The sequence below is a fragment of the Megascapheus bottae genome, chromosome 5, assembly GCF_031878675.1.
Source record: "Megascapheus bottae isolate mThoBot1 chromosome 5, mThoBot2.hap1, whole genome shotgun sequence".
In the NCBI taxonomy this organism is placed as follows: domain Eukaryota; kingdom Metazoa; phylum Chordata; class Mammalia; order Rodentia; family Geomyidae; genus Megascapheus; species Megascapheus bottae.
The window spans coordinates 18,614,725-18,638,634 of record NC_143513.1 but is presented as its reverse complement, the minus strand read 5'-3'; the positions used below and the strand labels follow the sequence as shown (position 1 = coordinate 18,638,634).

The 23,910-nt window shown below is 39.2% G+C and overlaps 1 protein-coding gene across 1 annotated transcript in view; it reads right to left on the bottom strand.

Moving 5' to 3' along the window:
• The window catches only part of Dnah11 (dynein axonemal heavy chain 11), a 261,208-nt gene that overhangs the window by 219,694 nt on the left and 17,604 nt on the right, over positions 1-23,910 (bottom strand). Inside the window, exons 7-14 of the mRNA XM_090332210.1 lie at positions 23,177-23,410; positions 20,473-20,640; positions 12,997-13,113; positions 7,326-7,463; positions 6,661-6,785; positions 6,035-6,230; positions 2,664-2,768; positions 2,129-2,521 (exon numbers count right to left, since the gene is read on the bottom strand). Coding sequence (XP_090188336.1) covers positions 2,129-2,521; positions 2,664-2,768; positions 6,035-6,230; positions 6,661-6,785; positions 7,326-7,463; positions 12,997-13,113; positions 20,473-20,640; positions 23,177-23,410 — 1,476 coding nt within the window. The remainder of the gene's footprint in view (positions 1-2,128; positions 2,522-2,663; positions 2,769-6,034; positions 6,231-6,660; positions 6,786-7,325; positions 7,464-12,996; positions 13,114-20,472; positions 20,641-23,176; positions 23,411-23,910) is intronic.

Below are 23,910 nucleotides of genomic sequence, written 5' to 3'. Positions count from 1 at the left end.
CAAACAAATCGGGCTGGGAGTTTGGCCTAGTGGTAGAGTGCTTGCCTAGCATGCATGAAGACCCGGGTTTGATTCCTCGGTACCACATACATAGAAAAATAGCCAGAAGTGGTGTTGAGGCTCAAGTGGTAGAGTTCTAGCCTTGAGAAAGTCCAAGGACAGTGCTCAGACCCCGAGCTTAAGCCCAGGACTGGCAAAAAAAATCTCTATCTGACTAGCAAACATTGCAGTCAACACAGAACAGGAGGCAGTGCTCAAGGTAGAAATTTTACACTGAGAAAAAACAACACACAGACCAATAGCCACTGATGATCTGGGTGCTGTGCTCTGTTCTGAATAGTCTCTGCCATGGACATGCATCAGAATGCACAGGTGTGCTCTTTGTGCAGGCATTGGAGCTACAGGAGTGAGATAGCTCCTGGTGAGGCAAGGCTCAGAGGAGAGATCTGCTGCGCTCTCACTTAAGACCTGCTCCTCATGGACATGATGATAGGACATCTAGCTAGAACCATCCACATGTGTGTAGTCCATGTGACCCACAGCCATGCAGCTATACAGTATACACCCTGGAAAGCTGGATGGAGGAGTCTGGAAAGATATCACAGCCAAAGCAAAATAACCATACAGGCTATCGGGTTCAGTCTCTTATTTGAATATGAAAATAAACACATTGGCACAGTCACTGTCACCATGCTGGGCAGCAGCTGAGCTAGGGACAGGGAACTAGACCTCAGACACCTGCATTCAGATACAGCATACTCATACTCTGCTGTCCTTCATTTGAAATGTTGTCAAAGAAAAAAGAGTGGGGGAGGGCACTCTGAAATGAGCATACATAGACCCAGGCTCCATGGTTCTGTATCTTTCCTCTTTCACTATCTGAGACTGTTTCTCCATCTCAATCACTGACACCCCACCTGCTCACTGTGTGCCCACGCGCACGCACGAGCATGTTTACACACACGTGCATACATACAGACAGACAGACAGACAGACAGACACACACACACACACACACACACCCGTTGCCATTCTCCTCACCACCAGCAGCAGAACTGGGTTCACTATCAAGCACTGAAAAACCAAGGAGGGAAAAAAAAAATCACTAAAGAGTTTGAAACCAGGGTTTGGCACTTGCCAGGCAGACACTCTACTCTTGAGCCATGCCTCCAGTCCTTTTTACTCTTGATTATGAGATACTATTTATGCTTTCTATTGTACATGACATGGCAGGTGCCACCATGCCTGTGTTGACAAAGGGGCTCATAAACTTGTTTGTCTAGGTTATCCTGGAACTGAATCTCTGCTTCCTAAATAGCCTGGATTACAGGAGTGAGCTACTAGTGCTTAGCCTACCGTCACTATTTTCATTACAACTAACATGTTATATATTCATGATTTTTCTATCACCTTCCCAGATTAGAGTGTTAACCCCATGACACAAGCATTACTTTTGTCTTTGTGTTTGCTTGTATTTATTTTATTTTTTTTCATTGTTTCATTTTGCCCTTAAATTGATAACCTTTACTGTTGTTTATATTGTTGTTTTGCAGGTCCTGGGGCTTGAGCTCTGGGCCTGGCACTGTCCCTGAGCTCCTATTTCTCAAGGCTAGTGCTCTACCACTTGAACCACAGCATCATTTCCATTTTTTTTTCTGTGATCAATTGGAGGTAAGTGTCTTATGGACTTTCCTGTCTGAGCTGTCTGAACCGTGACTCTCAGATCTGAGCTTCCTCAGTAGCTAGGATTACATATTTGCTACTGTTTTGGAAACTCTAAAAACTGTTTTCTTTTTTCAAGTAGAGTAATTATAGCTGCCTTCCTTAGAGACAGCAGAGAGGGTTCCATAACCTGACCCCTTTGGAGGCGTTCTTCAACAGTGACCACTATTAATAACATCCCAAAGAAAGCAGAACTAGGACAAAGATGGGGAGCCCACCTTTGGCTTCTCTCTGTGATCAAACTGCCCACATTCTTATCTCTTCCCTCAGGAATCAGTGTGGTGGGGGCCGTGCACATTACAAGCAAGTAACACAAAGGTTTCCACTTGAAATGCTTGAGCACATAAACCATTCTCTGAACTGAAATAAAAGGTCTGTAACTTTCAGAATCTTAAAAGGCCATTACCTCAACTAAGTTGTGTATCTTGCAGCCATCCTCTTGGATGAACATGTACTTTTTAGCAAACAGATCGCCCTTGTCCTCCAAAGCCAAGGCTGTCTCCCTCCTGTGCTCCCTCCTGGGCAGGAGAGGACACTCAGCCCAGGCCCGCATCATCTGCTGGAGTGCACGCACGTTGTGCTGTGCATGCTCCACTCGGCGCTCCAGCTCAGCCGTGGCCACCTGTACCCTCTCCACATAGGCCCAGCAGTCGTCCTGCCACGTCAGCCATGTCGCAGCAGCTTGGAGTTGCTCATCAATAGCTCCCAGCTCAGCTTCAATCAGAGGGTACTCAACTTCCAGAAGAGTCTGCTTCAGCTTATTGTACCCGTGCACAAGAAGCTCGAGTTTCCCGACATACTGAGCAGGAAAAACAAAGATCAAATATGTTAGCTTGTTTTTCTATCTTAATGATACCAATGAGCCATAGGTCTGCATGCTGATCATTCAAATACAAAATTCTTCTAAGCAAAAACAGGATTTCAGATCTAAAATCACAAACCTTTAAAAGTGTGTTCCTTTTTTGGAAGATGGCTAAAGCTGAATCCGGTATGTCGGATTTCTTCAGCATCAAAAGATATTTCACTTCTCTCAAGACAGCCACAAGCTATTGAAAGAAGATTCAGGATCATCTGAATGGCATTTTAACAGTTTAACTTGAAGCACTTAACATTTTTAACCAACAACTACTATAATCCCAAATCATTAAACAAATTTGATTCCTATGTCTTTACCCCCAAAGTATACATTCCATAGCATGGATATATAGGAACTCTATTATGCTTATAATATGTACTAGGTTATTAGTATGTTTTGCCTTGTTATTAGGCCTTGAACTCAGAACCTCACTCTTTTGCTTGTTTTTTCCTTAAGATTAGTGCTCTACTACTAGAGCCGCTCTACTCTTTGGTAGAAATCACAGTCTCAAAGAATATTCTGCCTAGAATGGCTTCTAACCAAATCCTTAGATCTCAGCCTCCTCAGTAGCTATGTAAGCGAGCCACCCACATCCAGCTGTTTCTTTAATCGATTATAATGTCATGAATGTTCAGATTTGTGGAATACACTGATGAAATGGAATGACTTATTTTTGTATGGACAGTGGCATATTTCTACTGGTTGCAATATTTTCAGAGGGAAAATAAGTTTGTATGTGATGGTTAAACTGATAGTAATTTGAATGAATTCAAAAATATTTTAAGAAATTTGTTCCTATATGTTGGTTTAATGAAATCAGAAGGAAGAGATGATCCTTAATTCTCTAGATCGAAGCTTTTCATTTCCTTTGCAGAATGTCCTTTTCTTGGAAACAAAGCAGAATTAGAGGACACATATGACTTTCAAGCTCCCCCGGGCACATGTTTACATTGTCAGCAAAGATGCTGGCTAAGTACCAATAGTGACCACAATGCTTTTATTACTGACAAAGTCAACCAGATATAAGATACATTTGGTATGTGGAGGGGCCCACGAAGAGGTTATAGAAACTTTTACTACAAAATGTATCTGTGGATAGGCAAATAGGAGGCAAAAAGGAAAAGGCCTATTTTGTACTTCTCCTCTAACAAGCTAAAATGGAAGCATATGCAAATAAAGTATCTAAAATACAGTAGATTCAAGGGAGATATCTCAAATTGAGTAATTCCCTAGAAAGCCAAAATCCAAGTTCAGCAGAAGCAGGAAGGAGGTTCTCAAGAAAACTTGGGGTGGGGGTCAGTGCAGACAAGAATCCAATGTATATCCCACAAAACTTTTTAGAATGAGAGAAGGAGTGGATAACGTAGGGACAGATGTTGAAAGGAGTGACACTGATCAAGATATATTGTGTTCATAAACTGCTTTGCTAATAGCAACTCCTTTATACAATTAAAAAGACAAAAATGTCAAAAATCAGGAAATAAGTTGTTTAAAATGTACAAGTACATTCATACCGATACACCTAATATACATGCACACATTGCATGATATAACTCCTATATATGACCACTTAATTTTCTGTACTTCCATTTTTATTGAATATGTAATGAGGAAACTATTGAGAAAACAAACATTCTGATATAGTATGTCACAGGACAACAACAGATCTGTTCAATATAGGCAAGATATAAGTGTTAAAATTGGTTTATAGTAATGCGTTTATGTTTTTAATAAAATTTAACCATTATCACTTTAACCACCATTTATAAGCTCATAATCCCTTTGAGAGAAATTAAATGATAGAGGGGTGATGCTGAGCAGGATGCACTGTACTTTGAATACACATGTTGACTTGAAATCCCATTGTGCAACTACTTAAAAGATAGGGTGCTGGTGTTTCACACCTGTAATCCTACTCCGGAGGCTCTGATCTGAGGACTTCAGTTCGAAGCTGGCCTGGGCAGAAAAGGCCCTGTGAGACTCTTATCTCCAAATAACCATTCAAAAACCAGAAGTTTTCTTGCACTGTGGCTCAAGTGTTAGAGCTCCAGCCTTGAGCACAAAGAGCCCCAGAGACAGTGCCCAGTCCTAAGTTCAAGATCCACAACCAAAAAACAAATTGATAAAAATTAACACATTGCCTTTCAAAAGTGTGATGGGTCTTTATTCCATTTCATTGTGAATTCCCAAACCTTAACTTCACAGAAAGGTTTTTGTGTGTATATGTGTGCGCCAGCCCAGGAGTTGGGCTTTTTTGCTCAAGGCTGTCTTTCTACAACTTCAGCCACAGCTTCACTTCTACCCTTTTGGTAGATAAATGGAGCTCAATGTCTCATGGATATTCCTCTTTGGGCTGGCTTCAAATTGAGATTCTCAGATCTCAGTCTTCTGAAAGTTAAAATCACAGGTATAGGCCACTGACACCAGGCTTGTTCCACTTCTTGAACCACATTCCAGCCTTTTTGCTTTTGTTTTATGGGTCGGGTTTCTCACTTTGCTTGGACATGTCTTAGGTTGTGATCCTCCTGAACATCTCATGCACAAATGCTTAGGTTTTATGTGTATATCACCACCCCTGACTCATAGTAATTTTCTACCTAAAAGGCTGGCATATGTTATGAAATGATCTGTAAAGACCAACAATGAGATTCAGTTGAACTAACATTTAATTGTTACCAAATGGCAGACTCTACTAGAAACTTAAAACCTAAAGAAATAAGATGGGTCCTACCATTAAGAGCTCGCTGTGAAATGAGGGTGGAATGGAGAAGAATTAACTTCAAGAAAATGAAGATTAGTAAAAAGAAACAAATCTCTAAAACTTGACTTAAACAACTTAAAAATTGTTTAAATTCTTCATAGCACTGCCATTTTTTCCAAAATGAAGTGTCAATGACTGGAAATATACTTGATTTTTTTTTTGCCAGTCCTGGGCTTAAGCTCAGGGCCTGAGGGATGCCCCTGGATTTTTCTCAAGGCTAGAACTCTACACTTGAGCCTCAGCACCACTTCTGGCTTTTTCTAAGTATGTGGTACCAAGGAATCAAACCCGGGTCTTCGTGCATGCTAGGCAAGCACTCTACCACTAGGCCAAACTCCCGGCCCCACTTGATTTTTGACAGTGAACTTGACATTGTACTTGCTAAGCAAGCACTTTACATTTATCCATTTTTATGTGTAAGAGTGGTTTAGACTTCAATCCTACCTGCTTTTCCTGTGTCACTGGGATGACAGGAGCACAGGACTGTGCCCACCCATTGGTTGAGATGGAGTGTATTATTTATGCCCATATTGCCCCTGAACCATCATCCCCCAATGATCCACAGCCCAAATAGGTAGGGCATATGCTCCACCCTGTCTGGAAATGTATTTATAAATACTTCAAAAAGTATTTCAGAAATACGCTTACAATATTAACAGTATCCATAAAACATTTCAGAGAAACCAAGTTCCTACCTTTGGGTCAAAATTAACAATAAGAAGACCATTTGTGGCACTAAATTTAATCAAGTGTTGATTCAAGCTGAAGGCACAGGTTTCATCTACGTGACTTTTCCATTCATGATAGATATGACTTTCAAATTGGTCTAGCAGAGTTGTAATTTCAGCATACTTCTGGTAAATCACAGCTTCATCAGGAGTGTCCAAGAATCTGCAGGATTGAGGTTTTCTACTTTTCTATTTATTGATATATTTCAGATTATGTAATATGTAACTCAAACTCAAAATAGATAAGTAACTTGAGGGAATATATTGTAAACCATCCGGAAGAAAAGCCATAAAGATAAAATAATATTTTTAGATTGCTTTTGCTTGAAAAGATAGAGCATCAAAGCTTTTCAAGAATTTCAACAGCAACAAGTTATCAATTTATACAAAGATGTGTAAAAAGCATCAAGAACAACTTGATTAAAAGCTCTATCTGGAAAAAGGAATAACAACTACCCCTCCCCAACACACTGCAGATGGAAAAGTGAAAAAACGATCTGAAAAAGACAACTTCTGAAGTACTATGAATAGCTCACTGCCTTGTACATAAATCATCTATAACATTTCTGTAATAAATAAGCTTAACCACTTACAGATAATGGAGAGATGTAAAGTTTGACCAAAACATGTGAAGGCGGTCAAGGATCTCTCGGGCCCACTTGATATTTCCAGAAGTAAAAGGCATGTTCTTGTTAAGGACTACATATCCATGTTCAATCTGCAAGGGGATGTTTCAGAGATGGGGAAGAAAAGGGACATGTAGACAGGGAGCCTTCCAGCCTGTAAGCTAGTATTTACCATGCTACCTTTATATTTACATACAAATACAGATATATGTAGACCTACACACAGACACATATCAGTATTCTGTCAAGCAAGTTCTCCATTTCAAGGCAAAACTGAAAGCATAAAAGAGTCAATGCCTGGGCCGGGAGTTTGGCCTAGTGGTTAAAGTGCGTGCCTAGCATGCATGGAGACCCGGGTTCAATTCCTCGGTACCACATACATAGAAAAAAGCCATAAGTGGTGCTGAGGCTCAAGTGGTAGAGCTCTAGCCTTGAGAAAGTCCAAGGACAGTGCTCAGGCCCTGAGCTCAAGCCCAGGACTGGCAAAAAAAAAAAAAAGAGTCAATGCCTGTATCTAATCTTTAGCTATACCCAAATGTAGTTCTAGTTAATGGCCATTACACACACACACACACACACACACACACACACACACACACACAATGCCCTGTGAATGCATTTCTGCCACTCACCTGTTTCATATGTTCATTACACAATTGCTTACACATATCCAGCTCTGTATTCAACATGCTCAGTAATGTGCTGTAGTGTGGGCTGAAAATTTCCATGACAACTGGTTTCTCTACAAAGTTCCCAAAGATGGTTAAAAGCTACAAAAAAATCAAAGGTTAAGAAAGGGCAAGAACAATGAGATTTTAACAAATATTCAACTCACAACTATCCCTTAAACCTTTTCTATGACTAGAGGAAAAGCCTCAAACCCCAAAACAATATTGCAATAAGTGTAAATTAAAACGTTTTATAACTTCTTACAATTTTTACAGATCTAATAAATCAAAATCTTAATCTGACTTCTCCTCAGTGGACACTGAGAGGGCAGATAAGCTACTAATTGTCAGCTACCCCTTCCCATTCAATATTCATAGATTTATATACATGTTATTTGTTCTCTCTCTCTCTCTCTCTCTCTCTCTCTCTCTCTCTCTCTCACACACACACACACACACACACACACACACACACACACACACACACACACACACACACACACAATTATTCTTTTGTATTGAGATATTTAAACTAAAGCTACATGCTGGTGGTCCTTGCCTGTAATACTGGCTACTCCAGAAGCAGAGCTCTGGAGGATCAAAGTAGCAAAACGGCAGAGCTGGAAGCGTGGCTCAAATGGTATAGCACTAACTGAGCAAGCAAGGTAAGGAAGAACAAGACCTTGAGCTCAAGCCTCAGTACACCAAGAAGAGGAGGAAGAAGAGGAAAACAAGAGGAGGAGGAGGAAGAGGATATCCAGGTTCACACTGAAGCCTTCCTGGTCAGATCACCATAATCATGCCAAATGCACCACAGCCTATGGCTCCTGACGCACTCACAAGAGCTCGTCACCTCTACAGTGGCCTGCAGCAATAATGGCCACTGTTCTAAAAACAGGCACTGCTTAGTAGCTTCCATTGACACAAATGTGGTAGGTCAAAACAATGCCCAAAGCTAAATCAAATCTTTCATTCTCAGCACAGTTGACTGAATCCATCTCTGCTATAGCTGCTTGTAGAAACTACCAGCAAGCAGAAATAGCCAATAGAAAATGATGGGAAAAAAGTAGACAACGTGGACTGAAAGGTTCAAAGTGCCCACATGACAGGAATGGGAAGGTCAGTCCTCTCCTGTTGCTCAGTGAAGGTGCCTAGGTTTCCAGCATTATGTTCCACGAAGCCGAGCTAAGTGAGTCTAACCATGCATTCCCACCAGCTTCCTGACTGGCTCATTGTCCTGCAGGAGTTCTTTTGTGTGCTAGCATGAGATGGCTTTTGTTGCAAGCAAAATGATGTCATTAATATTTCTATATAATCAGGATTCATATAGTAGTGTGTACCAGACACTGAATATTAAGAGCCTTTAAAATGCTCTTATCTTCTGCTCCAGATAAGAAAAACAAGTTGTGGAAAGGGAGTGACTTGCCAAAATTCACACAGCCATTGACAAAACTAGGATTAAAAAGCAGGCCATCTGGTACCTGGGTCTATGTTTCATCAAGTGTACCTTACCAGCCATTGATAGTTCACATTCGCTCTCTCCTTGTCCTAGGTGTGGCGTTCTAGGAGTGTAGTTACTGTAATAGTTTTCTGTACTGCAATTCTATTTTATCCAATGGAAAATTCTGTACACTTTAAACAAGTTTCATTACTTGGTTCTACTTGTTCTATTTATTACTAGTTTTTTTTATTATCACTCATTGTGCCTCATTTATAAACTCAACTTATCATGAATGGGTAAGAGGAGGAGGAAGCAGAGCATGCACAGGTCTCTGTGCTTTCCTGCGCTTCAGGCAGCGCCTCTGGCCTTGTCCATGTCACTTGTGGATAAGGACGGACCAGCACATTTTATTCTTGAACTATTTCATGTGAGCTTCGTAACATGCCCACTATGAGGATTTCACATAATCACTTTCAAACATTTTGCTATTTAAAAATAACTCAATGTATTCAAGGTGACACAAAAATTGCATTTTTGTGGTATGGCACTAGTGGCTTATGCCTGTAATCCTAGCTACTCAGGATGCTGAGATCTGAGAATCATGGTTCAGAGCCAGCCCAGGCAGGAAAATCCATGAGACTCATCTCCACTTAACCACAGAAAACTAGAAGTGAAACTGTGGTTCAAAATGGTAAAGCACTAGCCTTGAACAAAAGAGCTCAGGGATGGGGCTGGGAGTTTGGCCTAGTAGTAGAGTGCTTGCCTTGCATGCATGATGACCCAGGTTCAATTCCTCAGTACCATATATATAGAAAAGCCAGAAGTGGTGCTCTGGCTCAAGTGGTAGAGCATAAGCCTTGAGGAAAGCCCAAGGACAGTGCTCAGGCCCTCAGCTCAATCCTCAGGACTGGTAAAAAATAATAATAATAATAATAATAAAAATACTAGTAACAGCTCAGGGACAGTGCCTAGGCCCTGAGTTCAAGAATTCAATCCCCATGACTTGGAAAAAAGTCCCAATAAACTCTGTTTTGCAAGAGAGAGAGAGAGAGAGAGGTACTTTTCTTAAGAAAATGTGTTAAAAATTCATTTTAAAAGTTTCACAAATATATCTATGGCTATATGCAATGTACAAAAGTATATATAAACTAAAATGGAAATCCTTCTATATTCTATTGGCCAATATTGACAAATAATCTGGCTTTTCTATCTTCACTTTAGCTGGAATTAGTGTTTTTACACTAGGTAGCAGTTAGCTGCTACCTAGCAAATGTAAATTAACCTTTTCACAGCCATTATTTTTGTTGAGTTTGGATTTCAGGTAAGTTTAAAAGTCAACAATGTTTCACAAGATTAACAAAGTGTAACCCCAGCAACAAGTGGGAAGTTCTGTTACTTCACTGTACCATCTTTTAAACATTTACATTCATAGCTAGGAACTTCCTAGCTACAGCTTAGTGGAACCTAAACACAAGTGTGAAAAAGACATAAGAAAAACACATTCTTAAGGAAGGTTGCAAAGCCAAAAAGTAGTCACAGAGGCTGTCACATTTTAGGCAGAATACACTATCATCATTTTTCATCAGCAATATGCAAAACCACCTCCGGTACATGAAAGAAACCTCTTTTGATTCCTGTTTAAAGAACCATGAGTTATTTTATGAAGAATATAAATGGTTTCCTTCACATGGACCTCAACATCAACTTGGAGCACATAAAATTTTAAATTATGCAAAATTTTAGATTCTACAATTTTGGATAAGTGATCTTTCAACCTATATATTATTTAAAGTCTATTCCAGACAGTTTCTTGTTTCAGTTCATCTTCACATACATTTTAGACAGTCATTTATTACTGTGCATTGTTTTTTCAAAGAGCATACTGGCACTCTGGATTTTGAAGGATTATAGATTTCTACTATAGCAGAACTGTGTTTAATTTCCTTCCTGGTCATGTCTTTGAAAAGAGCAGACATCTAATTGTCATCTTCAGAGAACAGACTTCACATAATTCTTTCCTGGAACCAAGGTTGATGAGTCTATACCTGTAGCTAACATCATTTTCCCCTCAAGTGTATGATCCTGGGATTACTTGCTTTTGTCATTACTTCACCAGAAGTATAACATCATTAGCGCCTTATTTCAATTTTCAATTTACTAGCTAGTTCAACTAACCTCAGACAGTTATCTACTGACTGTCATCTACAGAAAGTAACTTAACCAAAGTGCTAAGCCAGTACCCTACCCTCACCAGTCTATGTGGACAGGATTTCATCTTGGTTTTTTCTTCCTATAGACAAAGTGCAACCATGTGGACAGTTATGTGAAAAAAAATCACATGACAATAAAGAGATATTAATATTTAGATAAACCTTAAAGACTTGAATTAGATTTCTAGCTAGACTGATTAGAAATCCTTGTGATAGTTCACTCTCCATTTTTATTTCCAATAACTTTTAAAGGCACCAAAAACAAAGTCTCCCAATAGGAACAGGATAACTTATTACATCCATATTTAAAAAAAAATCATACTGTTGAAATTTGCTATAAGGAAAATAGGCATGGTTTCAGAAGTGGCTAAGAATATGCTAAGGGTGAAGGGGGGGGGCATTTTTGTCCCTGTCCTGGGCTTGAACTCAGGGCATGGGCAGTATACCTGAGCTCTTGTGTTCAAGGCTACTGATCTACCACTGGATCCACAGCTCTTCTTACATATGCTGTTGGTTTTGCCCCAGAGAAGTATTTATGGATATCTAGTCTAAGAAAAATCTAGTGACAGTATAACACATAATGGTAATGGCATTGGAGAATTGAGATTTTAATAAGCTAGGTATTTTGTCCAACAGCATTTCACTTTCACTACAGAGTTTTATCAAAATAAAGCATAGCATTTGCTTCTTTTCACTTCTCCATGGTAAAGTCCTTGGAAGCTAGAAAACACTGGTGACTTCACTAAGTTCTGGCCAGTTAGAGTTTGAAGGTTAAAAATTAAAGAGTAAGGCCTATAATCCTAACTATGCAGGAGACTGAGATCTGAAGCTCATAGTTCAAAGCCAACCCAGGCAGGAAGTATATGAGATTTATCTCCAAATAACCACAGAAAACCAAAGTGGTAGCACACTAGTTTTGAGTAAAATAAGCTCAAAGACAATGCCCAAGTCCTGAGTTCAAGCCCCATGACTGATAGATCCCACCCCCAACACCCCCAAAAAAATCAAACAGTATCTTTTAAAAGTCCAGTATGGAGTTGGGGGTTTGGCCTAGTAGTAGAATGCTGCTCAACAAACCAGGGTTTGATTCTTCGGTACATAGAAAAAGCCGAAGTAGTGACATAACTCAAGGAATAGAGTGCTAGCCTTGAGAAAGCCCCAAAGACAGTGCTCAGGCCCTGAGTTCAAGCCCCAGGACTGGCAAAAAAAAATTCAGTCTGATATATTGTTTTAGATTATCAAATTGTGCTCACTTGTCTGATTCCTGTTCCCTTGCATCTAAAACATTTCATTTCTTTTTTGAGATATCACCTAGTTATTCATTTATACCTGACTTGTAATTTTCTTTGTGACAAGAAAATTTCACCTGGTACTTCTATTATATATTACAAGCTTTCAACTTGGAGGAAATACCCAGATTGTTTTATGTGCTTCTTAATATATACATATACTATATTTAATAAGTTCTGTGATAAAAAAATTCAGCGTTAACTTCACTGAAAATTGGAATGCACTATATGATCAATGGAATCATAATAATTTGGTATCATTTTTTCTTAATTGACAGATAAATAATGATTTGCTAAACAAATGGCTATATTTTTTCCACAGAAATAAAACTGGAAGGTAAATGAAACCAACAATGAGAAAGAAAAGATAGCCCCGACTTAACAGGTATTATTTTTTCACTTTTCACTGTGGCTTATTGTCAAAGCAGTATTTTATTAGCCAAACCAAAAAATAACTGTGACACCTCCCAAAGAACTGTGACTCTTATGACTGCAAGGAAATCTTAGTGACTACATGCTCTAAAATGATCTCTGCCAACCCAAACCATAACGAAGGATTCCAAGTTTACAGAGTGAGCTGAACTGGAAGGGAATTCAACTAGTCTGGTTAATACTCTACCTGATCTATTCATCTAACCTTCCATCCAACAACCTAAATTATTCATTTCCACAGTAGCCATGGCCTCAGCACTAACCTTAAATGCAGCTTCCAAACCACCACAATGACAGAAAGCTTCACAAAGGAGTGTCCCCAGCCTTCTATCAAAATCCAAAGTTTGGGACTTAAATGCGGCATAATCACTTTCAAACTCCTGTTAAGATTCAAAGTAAAATATTGGTTGATGGAAGAGAATCTAATGAAAACATCTATCATTTAACAATGGCCTTCCCCACACACCTTCCCTCCCTCTCTAAATGAGTCCATTTTTTTTTCATGGCACGATTCCAGGAAGATCAAAAAACAGCTGTACTTGACTGTACAGGTGGCTGCCTTCCAGGAACACTAAGTGTTCAGTGCTGTCCCCCTGCATTTCACAACCCTTTTCCACTGCTCAGGCACCCCCAGCCCTTTCCAGTGCTCAGACCACTCTCCCCTCAGTCCCCAAACAGTGCTTTGGCACCTATGCGCATGCATGAGCATTGATCATTCTTCCTTACTCCACTCATTTCCACCATAAATGAAAAAGTAAAGCTTCTCAGGAAAAGAAAGAACTCATCTTTATTAGAATTTTTTAATGTAACTTCACAGGGGAAGTTTGTTTCGCATGGAAACACTGTCTGCTCAGGTGCTCACTACAATCTACCAGTCTGTAAAAAGATATCATTAGTATTGCAAATGAAGCAGAAGAACTCCTGTTATTCACCCAGTTTCTTATTAATACTCAACCAACAATCCCCAAGTTCTTCCTAACACATATTCACCCACTCTTACAGCTAGAAAGAAAGAAATGATGAGAGTTGTGACCTTCAAGTGCTGCAATCCATTTTGAGGAAGGACCCAATGCCCAATGCTAGTCTTAGTCTTGACACCTCAGCATCTATGAACAATGCTGACAATAAGAGCAATGATGATTGTTACATTTCCTCCTGTTCCAAGAGCTTTCTTTACCATAACTCAACCTCACAGTAACATAAGACCCAGGTAATATTTTTTCCATCTTGTGACAGAACAAACGCAGAGAAGTTAAATAATTTGTTCAAGAACAAATGGTTGATAAGTGATTGGAGCTAAAATGTAAAGTCAGGCAGTATGGCTGCTGAGTGCCTACCCTCACACATGAGACTGCGCTTCTATGAAGCATGTGCTTGTGATGCTGCTTATGTTTGTGTTCCCTAGAGAGGCTTATATTGAAATGCTAACAAGGCAGAAGGAGATGCCTTTTAGAGGAGACTCATGAATGAATGGGAGGAGAGACCCCACAGTGCACCAATCACGAGAGACAGCAAGGTAGGTTCTGTGAATGAAGTACACCTCACCACACTGAGGCAACTGGTGCCTTGATGACATCCTAGCCTCCAGAACTTAATTTCTCAGGTTCCTCACCCCCATCATGTAGAACCATTTGTTACAGTAGATTGAACAGACCAAGAAAGCACCTAACAAGGAATTTAACTCAGATTGCAATACAGAGTATAACAGCAAAGTTCCAGAAGCCTTTGTCATATGCTGTGGCATTATATTTAGCATCAGGAGGAAGACTCCTATTCTGAATTATAGCCAAGAAGCCTCTTCATTCAAGGATCATTGACTTCCAAAAGTCAACACAACTTCCCAAACAAGTTTTGACAAGCCTAACATAGCCCTCTTTTGCTTAGAGTAACAGAGTTATGATGTACAATTCTCCAAAATTATTTCACACTTAAAATACCTCAGAAAGGGGAAAAAATGCTAATCCCAGATATCACATACACCTCTTTTCTCATGAACTCCCAAAACTAAATTCTGAATTGCCAATGGGACCTTTCCTTCAGGAAATTTCCCAGGAAATTCATTTACCTAGTACAAATATGATCCCATCACTTTCTCTATAAACCTGTGTGTGTGTATACATATATACATATATATATATACATATATATATATATATATATATATTTGCCAGTCCTGGGGCTTCAACTCTGGGCCTGGGCACTGTCTCTGAGGTTCTTTTGTTCAAGGTGAAGGCTCTACCTCTTGAGCTATAGCACCACTTCCAGCACTTTTGAGTAATTTTATTGAAGAGTCTCAACAGATTTTCCTGCCTGGACTGACTTTGAACTGCAATCCTCAGATCTCAGTCTCCTGAATAGCTAGGATTTCAGGTGTGAGCCACTGGCATCCAGCTCTTTTTTATGTATTTTCAACAGAAACTTTCCTTTCTAACAAGGCTTTTCATCGTCTCTGCCATGCCTTGATGATGTCCCCATTTCTCATTTCTCCTGGCCCCGCCCTGCTCACTACAACTTGTCATCTGGATTTCTGATCATCATTGTCTACTCTCTTTGCCACTCATCTAATTCATTGTCCAAACTGCAGCCTACAGAATACAAGTCTTAAGTCACTCTCTTATTCACAATGCTTCCATTTAAAATTTCAACTCAGAACCCTGAATTTCTTGAGATAAATTCCACAGATCTTAATATAATCCACAAGGCCCTGTGTGGGCTAAATCTAACTTCCTCCTCCTGACTATTCTGAGTATCCTTCAAAATTCATAGTCTGGGACCTCAACATACCCATTATCACCCTCCTACCTCCTTAACCAACTTCCCATTTGCCTTATTTGTATTTGTGTTCTTAGTCTCTATTTTCATCTCTGGAAAAAAACCTTTGCAAATCTCTCTTCACCATGTTCTTTTCAAACCCCAGCTGTATGCATACTGAATAGTAACTGGCTGACTGTATTCTCTCCTGGATTTTAAGTCTATAAGCCTAATGGCCAGGCTTTTTTTTTCTTCATAATTATAGTACCAATATTTCACAGGGTTCCTAGCTCATATATGTTCCCCAATAAATATTTATTGGGTAATAAAACATGAGCTAATATTACTTGGGAATCATTATAAAAACATTTCCATATTCTGGAAAATGTAAAATTCTATTTATTAGCATCAAGGGAACCTACTGAAGAGCTTTAATTAGAGAATAGCCTTGGTTTGACTTAGCATGTAAAAGGCTGCTGGGTGGAGAATGGATTAAAGGAGCCAAGACAGCAGAGGGAGTACATTCAAGGCAAAGGCAATAACCCAGGTCAGAAATGAGTCATGATTATATTTCCATAGCCCATCTGCAAGAACTAGATGCTTGCTGTGAAAAAAATGAGTGAGATTATAGATAACTACAAGCTTTTGTACGAAGTAGGCAATTTCTTGTGACATTTAATGACTCAAAGACAGTCAAGAATAGGTTTGGGAATGGGTAATGCAAGGATGTGGCTAGGAACATGTTTATTTTTGCATAACTATTAAATATCTCAATGAGACGGTTAAGTGGGCAGTTTTATATGATATCTATTCAGGATTTAGGAACATCTCTCATGGCTAAGAATACCATATACTAAGTTTTGATCAAATCAAGTTCTCTGTTCTTTATTTTCTGAAGAGTCTTATGTTGTGAACAGCTGTTAATGAGAGTCAAGTTCATTTTCTGCACTTATTAATATAATCATGAGTTTTTTGTCCTTCACTAGCATGTTAATAATGGAGAAGACACTGAAAACTAAAACAAAATCTCAAATGTTGTATTCAAATCAAATATTGAACTTCTCTTACCCTCCTAGATAAAATCCTTTCTGGACATAGCATAAACTTCATTTCATATTAGTGGGAATGCACAGTTATACAGACATGATCATAAACTATATGGAAGGTTCTTAAATTAAAAAATAGAACTACTGGGAGCCAAGAATTTGGCCTAGTGGTAGAGTACTTGCCTAGCATGCATGAAGACAGGGTTTGATTCCACATACATAGAAAAAAAACAGAAGTTGTACGGTGGCTCAAGTGGTAGAATGTTAGCCTTGGGAAAGCTCAAGGACAGTGCTCAGGCCTTGAGTTCAAGCCCCAGGACTGGCAAAAAATATATATATAGAACTACTATATGCCAGTAATTTTTTTCTTTTTACTTTTCAAGTTGGTCATGAGACTTGAACTCTGGGCCTGGGTGCTGTAACTGAGTTCTTCAGCTCAAAGCTATAGACCTGCCTCTTAAGCCACAGTGCTACTTCTGGTGCCTAATTGGATAGAAGAGTCTCATGGGACTTTGATGCCTGGGCTGGCTTTGAACCTTGATCCTCAGATCTCAGCCTCCTGAGTAGCTAGAATTACAGGCATGAGCCACCAGTACCCAGCTATATGCCAGTAATTCTTTTAAGTACATAAAGAGGGGTCACTTCACAAAGATATATGTACTTCCATGTCCACCATAGCATAGCTCACAATGGAAAAAACACAAAACAATCTAAATGGTGGTCAACAATCAAACTGGCCAAGAAAATGAAATATATATGTACATCCATATGTGCACACATATGACATACAAAATTCAATTTGTTTCAATTTGAGAAAAAGGGACCTTTATCTAATTCTACTTTGTCAGATAGCATAGGTACTTCTATTATTTCAGCTTCCATTTGCTTAGTATGTCATTTACTTCCTACATAATTCCTGTCCTTTCCTTTTCAGTCATTTTGTATCTTTGCCAGTAAGCTGCATTTCTTTCAGATAACAAGCAACTGGATGTTACTTGGTAATTCCTATAATTTTGTTGGCTTTCCAGTTAATTCAAATACTTTTTCTTTCTTCCTACATCCCGAGAATTTGCTAATGTGCTAAGTTGAAAATGGTTAATTCTTGGCTAATTTGCATATGCTAAAACCTCTTCATAAAATGTATGTGTTCCTGAAAGATCATGTTTTTTACTATCTTCTTTATCTGCATGTAAGATTCCTAATGCTGGCATAGTGGATGTGACTTTTCTTAATTTGTACTTACGGTTTATTTTATCAACTTTTAAAGGAACTTTCTCTTGAGTTTTTAGTTTACAGTTTGTACATCTATTATAATATACTGGAAATCTTTTTTTATGAAGCTCTTTTTAGTAGGCAGCCTTCCCTTTGAGTTACAGGCCTAGTATGCATGCCTGTAACTCAAGCACTTTCGATGTTGGGCAGTAGACTGAGAATTCAAGGCCACAATGGGCTACAAAGTGAGTTGGCTATCACTCTAGAGTGATACCTAATCTGAAAACATAAAAAATATGTATTTCAGATCCTAGTAAGATAGCAGACTAAGTATCTGCCTTAACGTTCTACTAAAAATGAGGACAGGTCTATCTGTATTTCTCCATCCTGGGACATAGATCCTGGGGCAAGCCTCCCAGATGAACTGAACGCTAGGAGTGTAGTCACACAGTGATGAGAGTGCAAGGTGCAGATTGGAAGCTCCAGTTATGAACCAGCTGGAACTATAAACTGAAGTAATGTACTTGTCCTCTGGGTGGCCTCTCTCAGGATTACGATGACAAGGTTGGGGGAATGTATGTGGAGGTTCTGGCACAATGCCTGGCATTCAGGAATATGAAACGTGATCTGGTTAACAGGGGCTAATGAAATCAAGGGACTGCCCTCAAGAAGGCTACTTCCATTCTTAATAACCTAGTTTCTCAGATAACTAAGCAAGGAGCACCACAGAAGACCAACAAAACAAAGCTACTGAGTCTATTATCCCCCAACTAACTTTGAAACAATGAAGAAGTCTCTCCCTTGATTGTCTAGACCTCTCATGGTCCCTCACTCAGGAAAGTTCTTAAAGGAACCTTTCCACTCAATGTAAATGACTGAGAAAGTCAATACCTTCTCAAGTAAACATCTGAAAAATCGTCACTGTTGATACACGGGCACCACAGCAGATGGCCCTTTCACCACAAGGAAGACCAAAATCCGCATCTCAAAAAGAAAAGGACCAGGGGTCATTCAATTCACCTGAATATATTTAACCAACTTCAATACCAAAGTGTAGGAAGGCTGACCATGCCATTCTGTGTTATGGAGGCAGAATATACAGTGGGAGCTGAGGACTTATGAGGGTATGTGCAAGGAAGGAGAAAGACAAAAGGAGGTGGATATATACATATGCAGGCACATAAAAATAATTTCACCATAAATCGACATAACAAACAAAATGCCAAGAGGCATTACTGATATCTAAGAAGACACTTCCCCTTAAAAAATAAAAGTCTTCAATATAAGTGTATGAGTTAAATACACTTTTGGTCCATTCATGTATTAATTTTAAGGAATTTCCAAAGGGACTTCTATTCGTGTTTGTGGTCTGCATGTGCATGAATGTACATATGCATGTGCACGCACCATGTATGCACATGCACCAGTACTGGAGCTAGAACTCAACCTCTTAAGTTTCTTGCTCCTGGCTGGCACTCTACCACTTATGCCATGTCTTCAGTTTGGCTTTTTGATGAGTAACTGAAGAAATAACCACATACATTTGAACCTAAATCTTCCAGATCTCCATCTCCTGAGTAGCTAGATTTATAGACACAAGTCATTGGTGGACCAGCCTGTATGTTATTGCTAGGACAAGTGAATCAGAGAGATAGGTACAAGGGAAGAAGAGAGGCTCTGCCGTCCTCATTCACGAAGTAGCCATCAGAACACAGACACCTAATAGAAGTTTTGAGCAAATAAATGTTCTACTATTTGTTTGGGCCTGTGTTGGTCCCTCAGTCCCCAGCTCATAGATAAACTGTACCACTGGCTTCTATAAAAGTCCCATGTATTCAATACTGGCACAAGTCTCTGGGGATTGGCTTAGACTATACTATCTGCAGTGTCTCTTACTTTCCCACAGTTACCGGGAGGTCAGCAGCCAACCCACAGCCTCCTCCCATTAACTGTGCTTCCCTAAAGATATTAAAATTCTAAGGGGTCAAGTTTGCTCACCATATCTTTATAAAGCCAACACACTGACTTGCACATTTCAAAGATTATTGCCTGGTAAAATATGAACATGATGCTGAATTCATATTCCATATGAAGGAAATAACCTATTCCTTTCTTCCTTCCTTTCTTTGACTTTCTACCTTTCTTTCTGGTATGTGGGATTTAGCGACTTTGGCAAGCCACTAGAATGAAGCTATTTTTATCCAGGAGCCCCAGGGATGATTCCAGGTACCTTTCTGGCTATTAACGTGCTAAACGGGACAAAGAATAGCAGTGGTGTGAACTGAAAGTTCTCTCCATTTCTGGAGGCTGAAAATGAGAAACAATGACTAGCTCTAAATACCAAAAAAATTATGACACAAAGTACATGCTAGTAAACAGAGGTAATAGTAAATGGTGTGTATGATATTGTTTAAACAGACAAAAGTATGCACGGCAATTCAGGCAAAAGTGAACAGCATCATCAGATAATCCTTGACATAAATTACAACAGAAAGTTCATTATCAATAAGCCCAAGAGAAAACTCTACATTGAGGACCACAACTGCATCAGAAACGCTTCTGGATGCACACACAAAGGCCCATGAGCCATTCCCAATCTTCAAACAAGGAGCTAAGAGATTTCAGGCAAACTATAGTCTGACAGAGACTGGATGACACTCCTTATCTCTATGACCTCCCTTCCTGTTCAGCAGACTCCTATGACATGAAAAGTCAGAGGTATAACATTACCGTGTTCTGGAAGTCACATGGGTCATAAATGCTCTGCTTAAAAACTTTACAGAATTCCGTAAGTTCTTCACTCATCTTCTGGATCTGCTCGTTTAAAATTGTTCCCTTGACACCACCAAACTCCAGTCGCTCCAGCTTTTCAAACTCCAATATGGTGGCAAATATATCCTTTGTAAAATATACAGCAAAGTATAAACTACAACTTTGTATCAGGAGTAGGAAAAGTTAAAAGTATGGAATCAAGAGCATTTTTAAACATTCAAAATCTTTTGGCCAATAGCTTCTTACATCCATAACAGAGAATAAAAGACCACTGACTAAATGAACATAGCAATTGCTCATTTTTAAGTTCACACTCTCATTTTCTAATGTCCTGAAAAAAAGTATTTCATAGTCTAGGCCATGTTTACTGTAGACATGACTCCTCTAATATATATCCTCCTAAATAATAAATAGGGTCCTCAGATAGCATGCAAAAGTTGTGTTTTCAGCTGCCTGTTCTTTGACTTGGATCAGCTTTCTCATCTGAAAGGAATTGGAAGATTATCAAGAAAGAGATGTAGTAAGTGTCCTTAGGTGTTTACATGACTTTACGTAGCATTCCTGCTGAATAGGTAACAAAGAGAATCTTGAAAACATAAATCTTGGAGTGAAATTCAAAAAATCAGTAAATGGACCCAAAATTCTTAGGAAGCTTTACAAAGAAAATAAGGCAGTGTTATTTGTTCAAATATAAAAACAAAACATACAAACACACACGCACAAATAAACACCCTTACAAGATGATTGGGAGGGGGTAAGAGGAGGGATATTGGGGAGAAAAACATGGGAAGGGATATTAATGTTCAAGAACTAATGTACTCACTACCTGATGAATGCAACTAATCCAGCAACAATACAATAAAAACATCACTTGAAAAGTCACAAGAAATAATAAACGCCCTTAATCAGAAGGCTACACACAAGAGTTCATTCGAGTTTTGGTTTTAGGTATTTTTTTAAATTGCACAAAGCATGGGCCTAGTAGTAGAGTTTGACCTAGTGGTAGAGTGCTTGCCTAGCATGCATGAAGACCCGGTTTTGACTTCTCAGTACCACATACAAAGAAAAGCTGGAAGTGGAGCTATGGCTCAAGTGGTAGAACACTAGCACTGAGGAAAGCCCACGGACAGTGCTCAGGCCCTGAGTTCAAGCCCCAGGATTAGCAAAAAAAAAAAAAAAAAAAAAATTACACCAAGTATGCTTTCAGGCCCTTTTGTTTTATAAATAGTACTAGAAAACTGTACCAGTCCTGGGCCATGAGCCCTACCTCTACTTCCAGTTTTTTGTTTGCTTGGGATTTTGGGGTGCTCAATTGGAGAAAAGAGCCTCAAAGACCTTCCTTCATGGACTGGCTATTAACCATGATCCTCAGATCTCAGGCTCCTGAGTAGCTAGGATTATAAACATGAGCCACTGGTACCTGGCATATAAATAATAAAAAATACTTCGTTGAGGAGCCGGGAGTCTGGCCTAGTGGTAGAGTGCTTGCCTAGCATGCACAAAGACTCAGGTTCAATTCCTCAGTACCACATACATAGAAAAAAGCCAGAAATGGTGCTGAGGCTCAAGTGGTAGAGCTCTAGCCTTGAGAAAGTCCAAGGATAGTGCTCAGGCCCTGAGCTCAAGCCCAGGACTGGCAAAAAGAAAAAAAGAAAAAAAATACTTTGTTGAATGTATTTTTATATTACATGATATACTTATGTACTATATGTATATTTATATGCCAAAAGATAGTGGGAAAGCCAGCCATGGTGGCACACACCTATACTATCTGCACTTGAATGAATGGATGAGCAGGATGACCAAGAGTTAGAGGCAAGCCTATGTAACATCACAATATTCTGTCTTAAACAACGGAAAAAATGTGTGTGGTATTTAAAAATTATCACATGGGTTTTTAGGTATAAAATCTTGTTTATTTTTCCAAAAGGAAGTCATAGGTTCCTAATACACATAAGCCAAGAGTCTCTACTAGACAAAGACTCAGTATAATGTTAGGGTCAAAAGTAAGTTTAAGGGCTGGGAGTTTGGCCTACTGGTAGAGTGCTTGCCTAGCATGCACAAAGACCTGGGTTCAATTCCTTGGTACCACATACTTAGAAAAAGCCAGAAGTGGTGCTGAAGCTCAAGTGGTAGAGTTCTAGCCTTGAGAAAAATCCAAGGACAGTGCTCAGGCCCTGAGCTCAAGCCCAGAACTGGCAAAAAAAAAAAAAAAAAAAAAAAAAGTAAGTTTAAAATAAAGCCAAGTAAAACCAGTTTTCTATCTTGGCAACACTGATGTTATGAGTTCCTAAAAGGCCAGTAAGAACAAGACCTACCTCCCTCTCATGGAGTTCACGTTTGCAAAAGTTGAATGAAAAGCTAATGGCTTGTGTGTGCCAGTACTGGGGCTTGAGCTCAGGGCCTTGGATTCTTGCTTGACATTTTTATTCAAGGCTTGTAATCTATCACTTGAACCATTCCTCCATCCAGCTTTTTGTGGCTAATTGGAAATGACAGGCTCTCAGATTTATTCCCTAGTCTAGCTTTGAACTGCCACCCTCAGACCTCAGTCTACTGAGTAGCTAGTATTACAGGAATGAACCACTGGTGCCCAGGTCATCTACAGGCTTTCAGACACACAGACACAGACACACACACACACACATCAGCCAATCAATACCTCTATTTTCATTAAGCGGTCAAGAAACTTGTCCAATCTGCAGAACACCAGAGAAGACTGAAAATCCCAGGGTCTCAGTTCTGCATTTCCCGTGAAATAGTTTGCCAATTCTTTTCTATACTTGAAAAAAGAATTTTTGAAAGTCTTTAAGATGTTAATGGCCACCTGCACCTTTTCCAGTGAATCTTCGATTTCTCTCTTTAAAAGGTCCTCTGGTGACAAATAAATCATTGCCTAGGAGACAATAAAAAGAAATGATAATTAAATTTTTATTTAATAGTTTCTGACTATTGGAAGGAGTTGGGAGGAGGGAAACGGGGACAAAAACATGAGAAGGGGTATCAGTGTGTGAGAAGTAATGTACCTACTACCTGATGGATGTCTAACTGTAACCCCTCTATACATGATCACAACAGTAAAATAAACAGTTTGACTGTAACTACCCGTTTCAATAATTTTAATGGACAGTAACTAGAACTGGGTCAGCGATGCTGTGTTAGAAAGCAAAATTTCTAGAAACTCAAGCAGATGGTATTTAATGATGTCTCTTTATGTAAGTTAAAATAATATGCAACTACTTTTCATTTTTTCTGAATTTATGTATTCTAGTAATGACTAAATTTCTGCTATGCCTCGTAGATTTGACAACTTTGGAATCTGAACCCACATGGGTATTCCTGCCAGCAAAAATTCTGGACAATCACTTTTTCATATAAAGAAATATAGAAGCTACC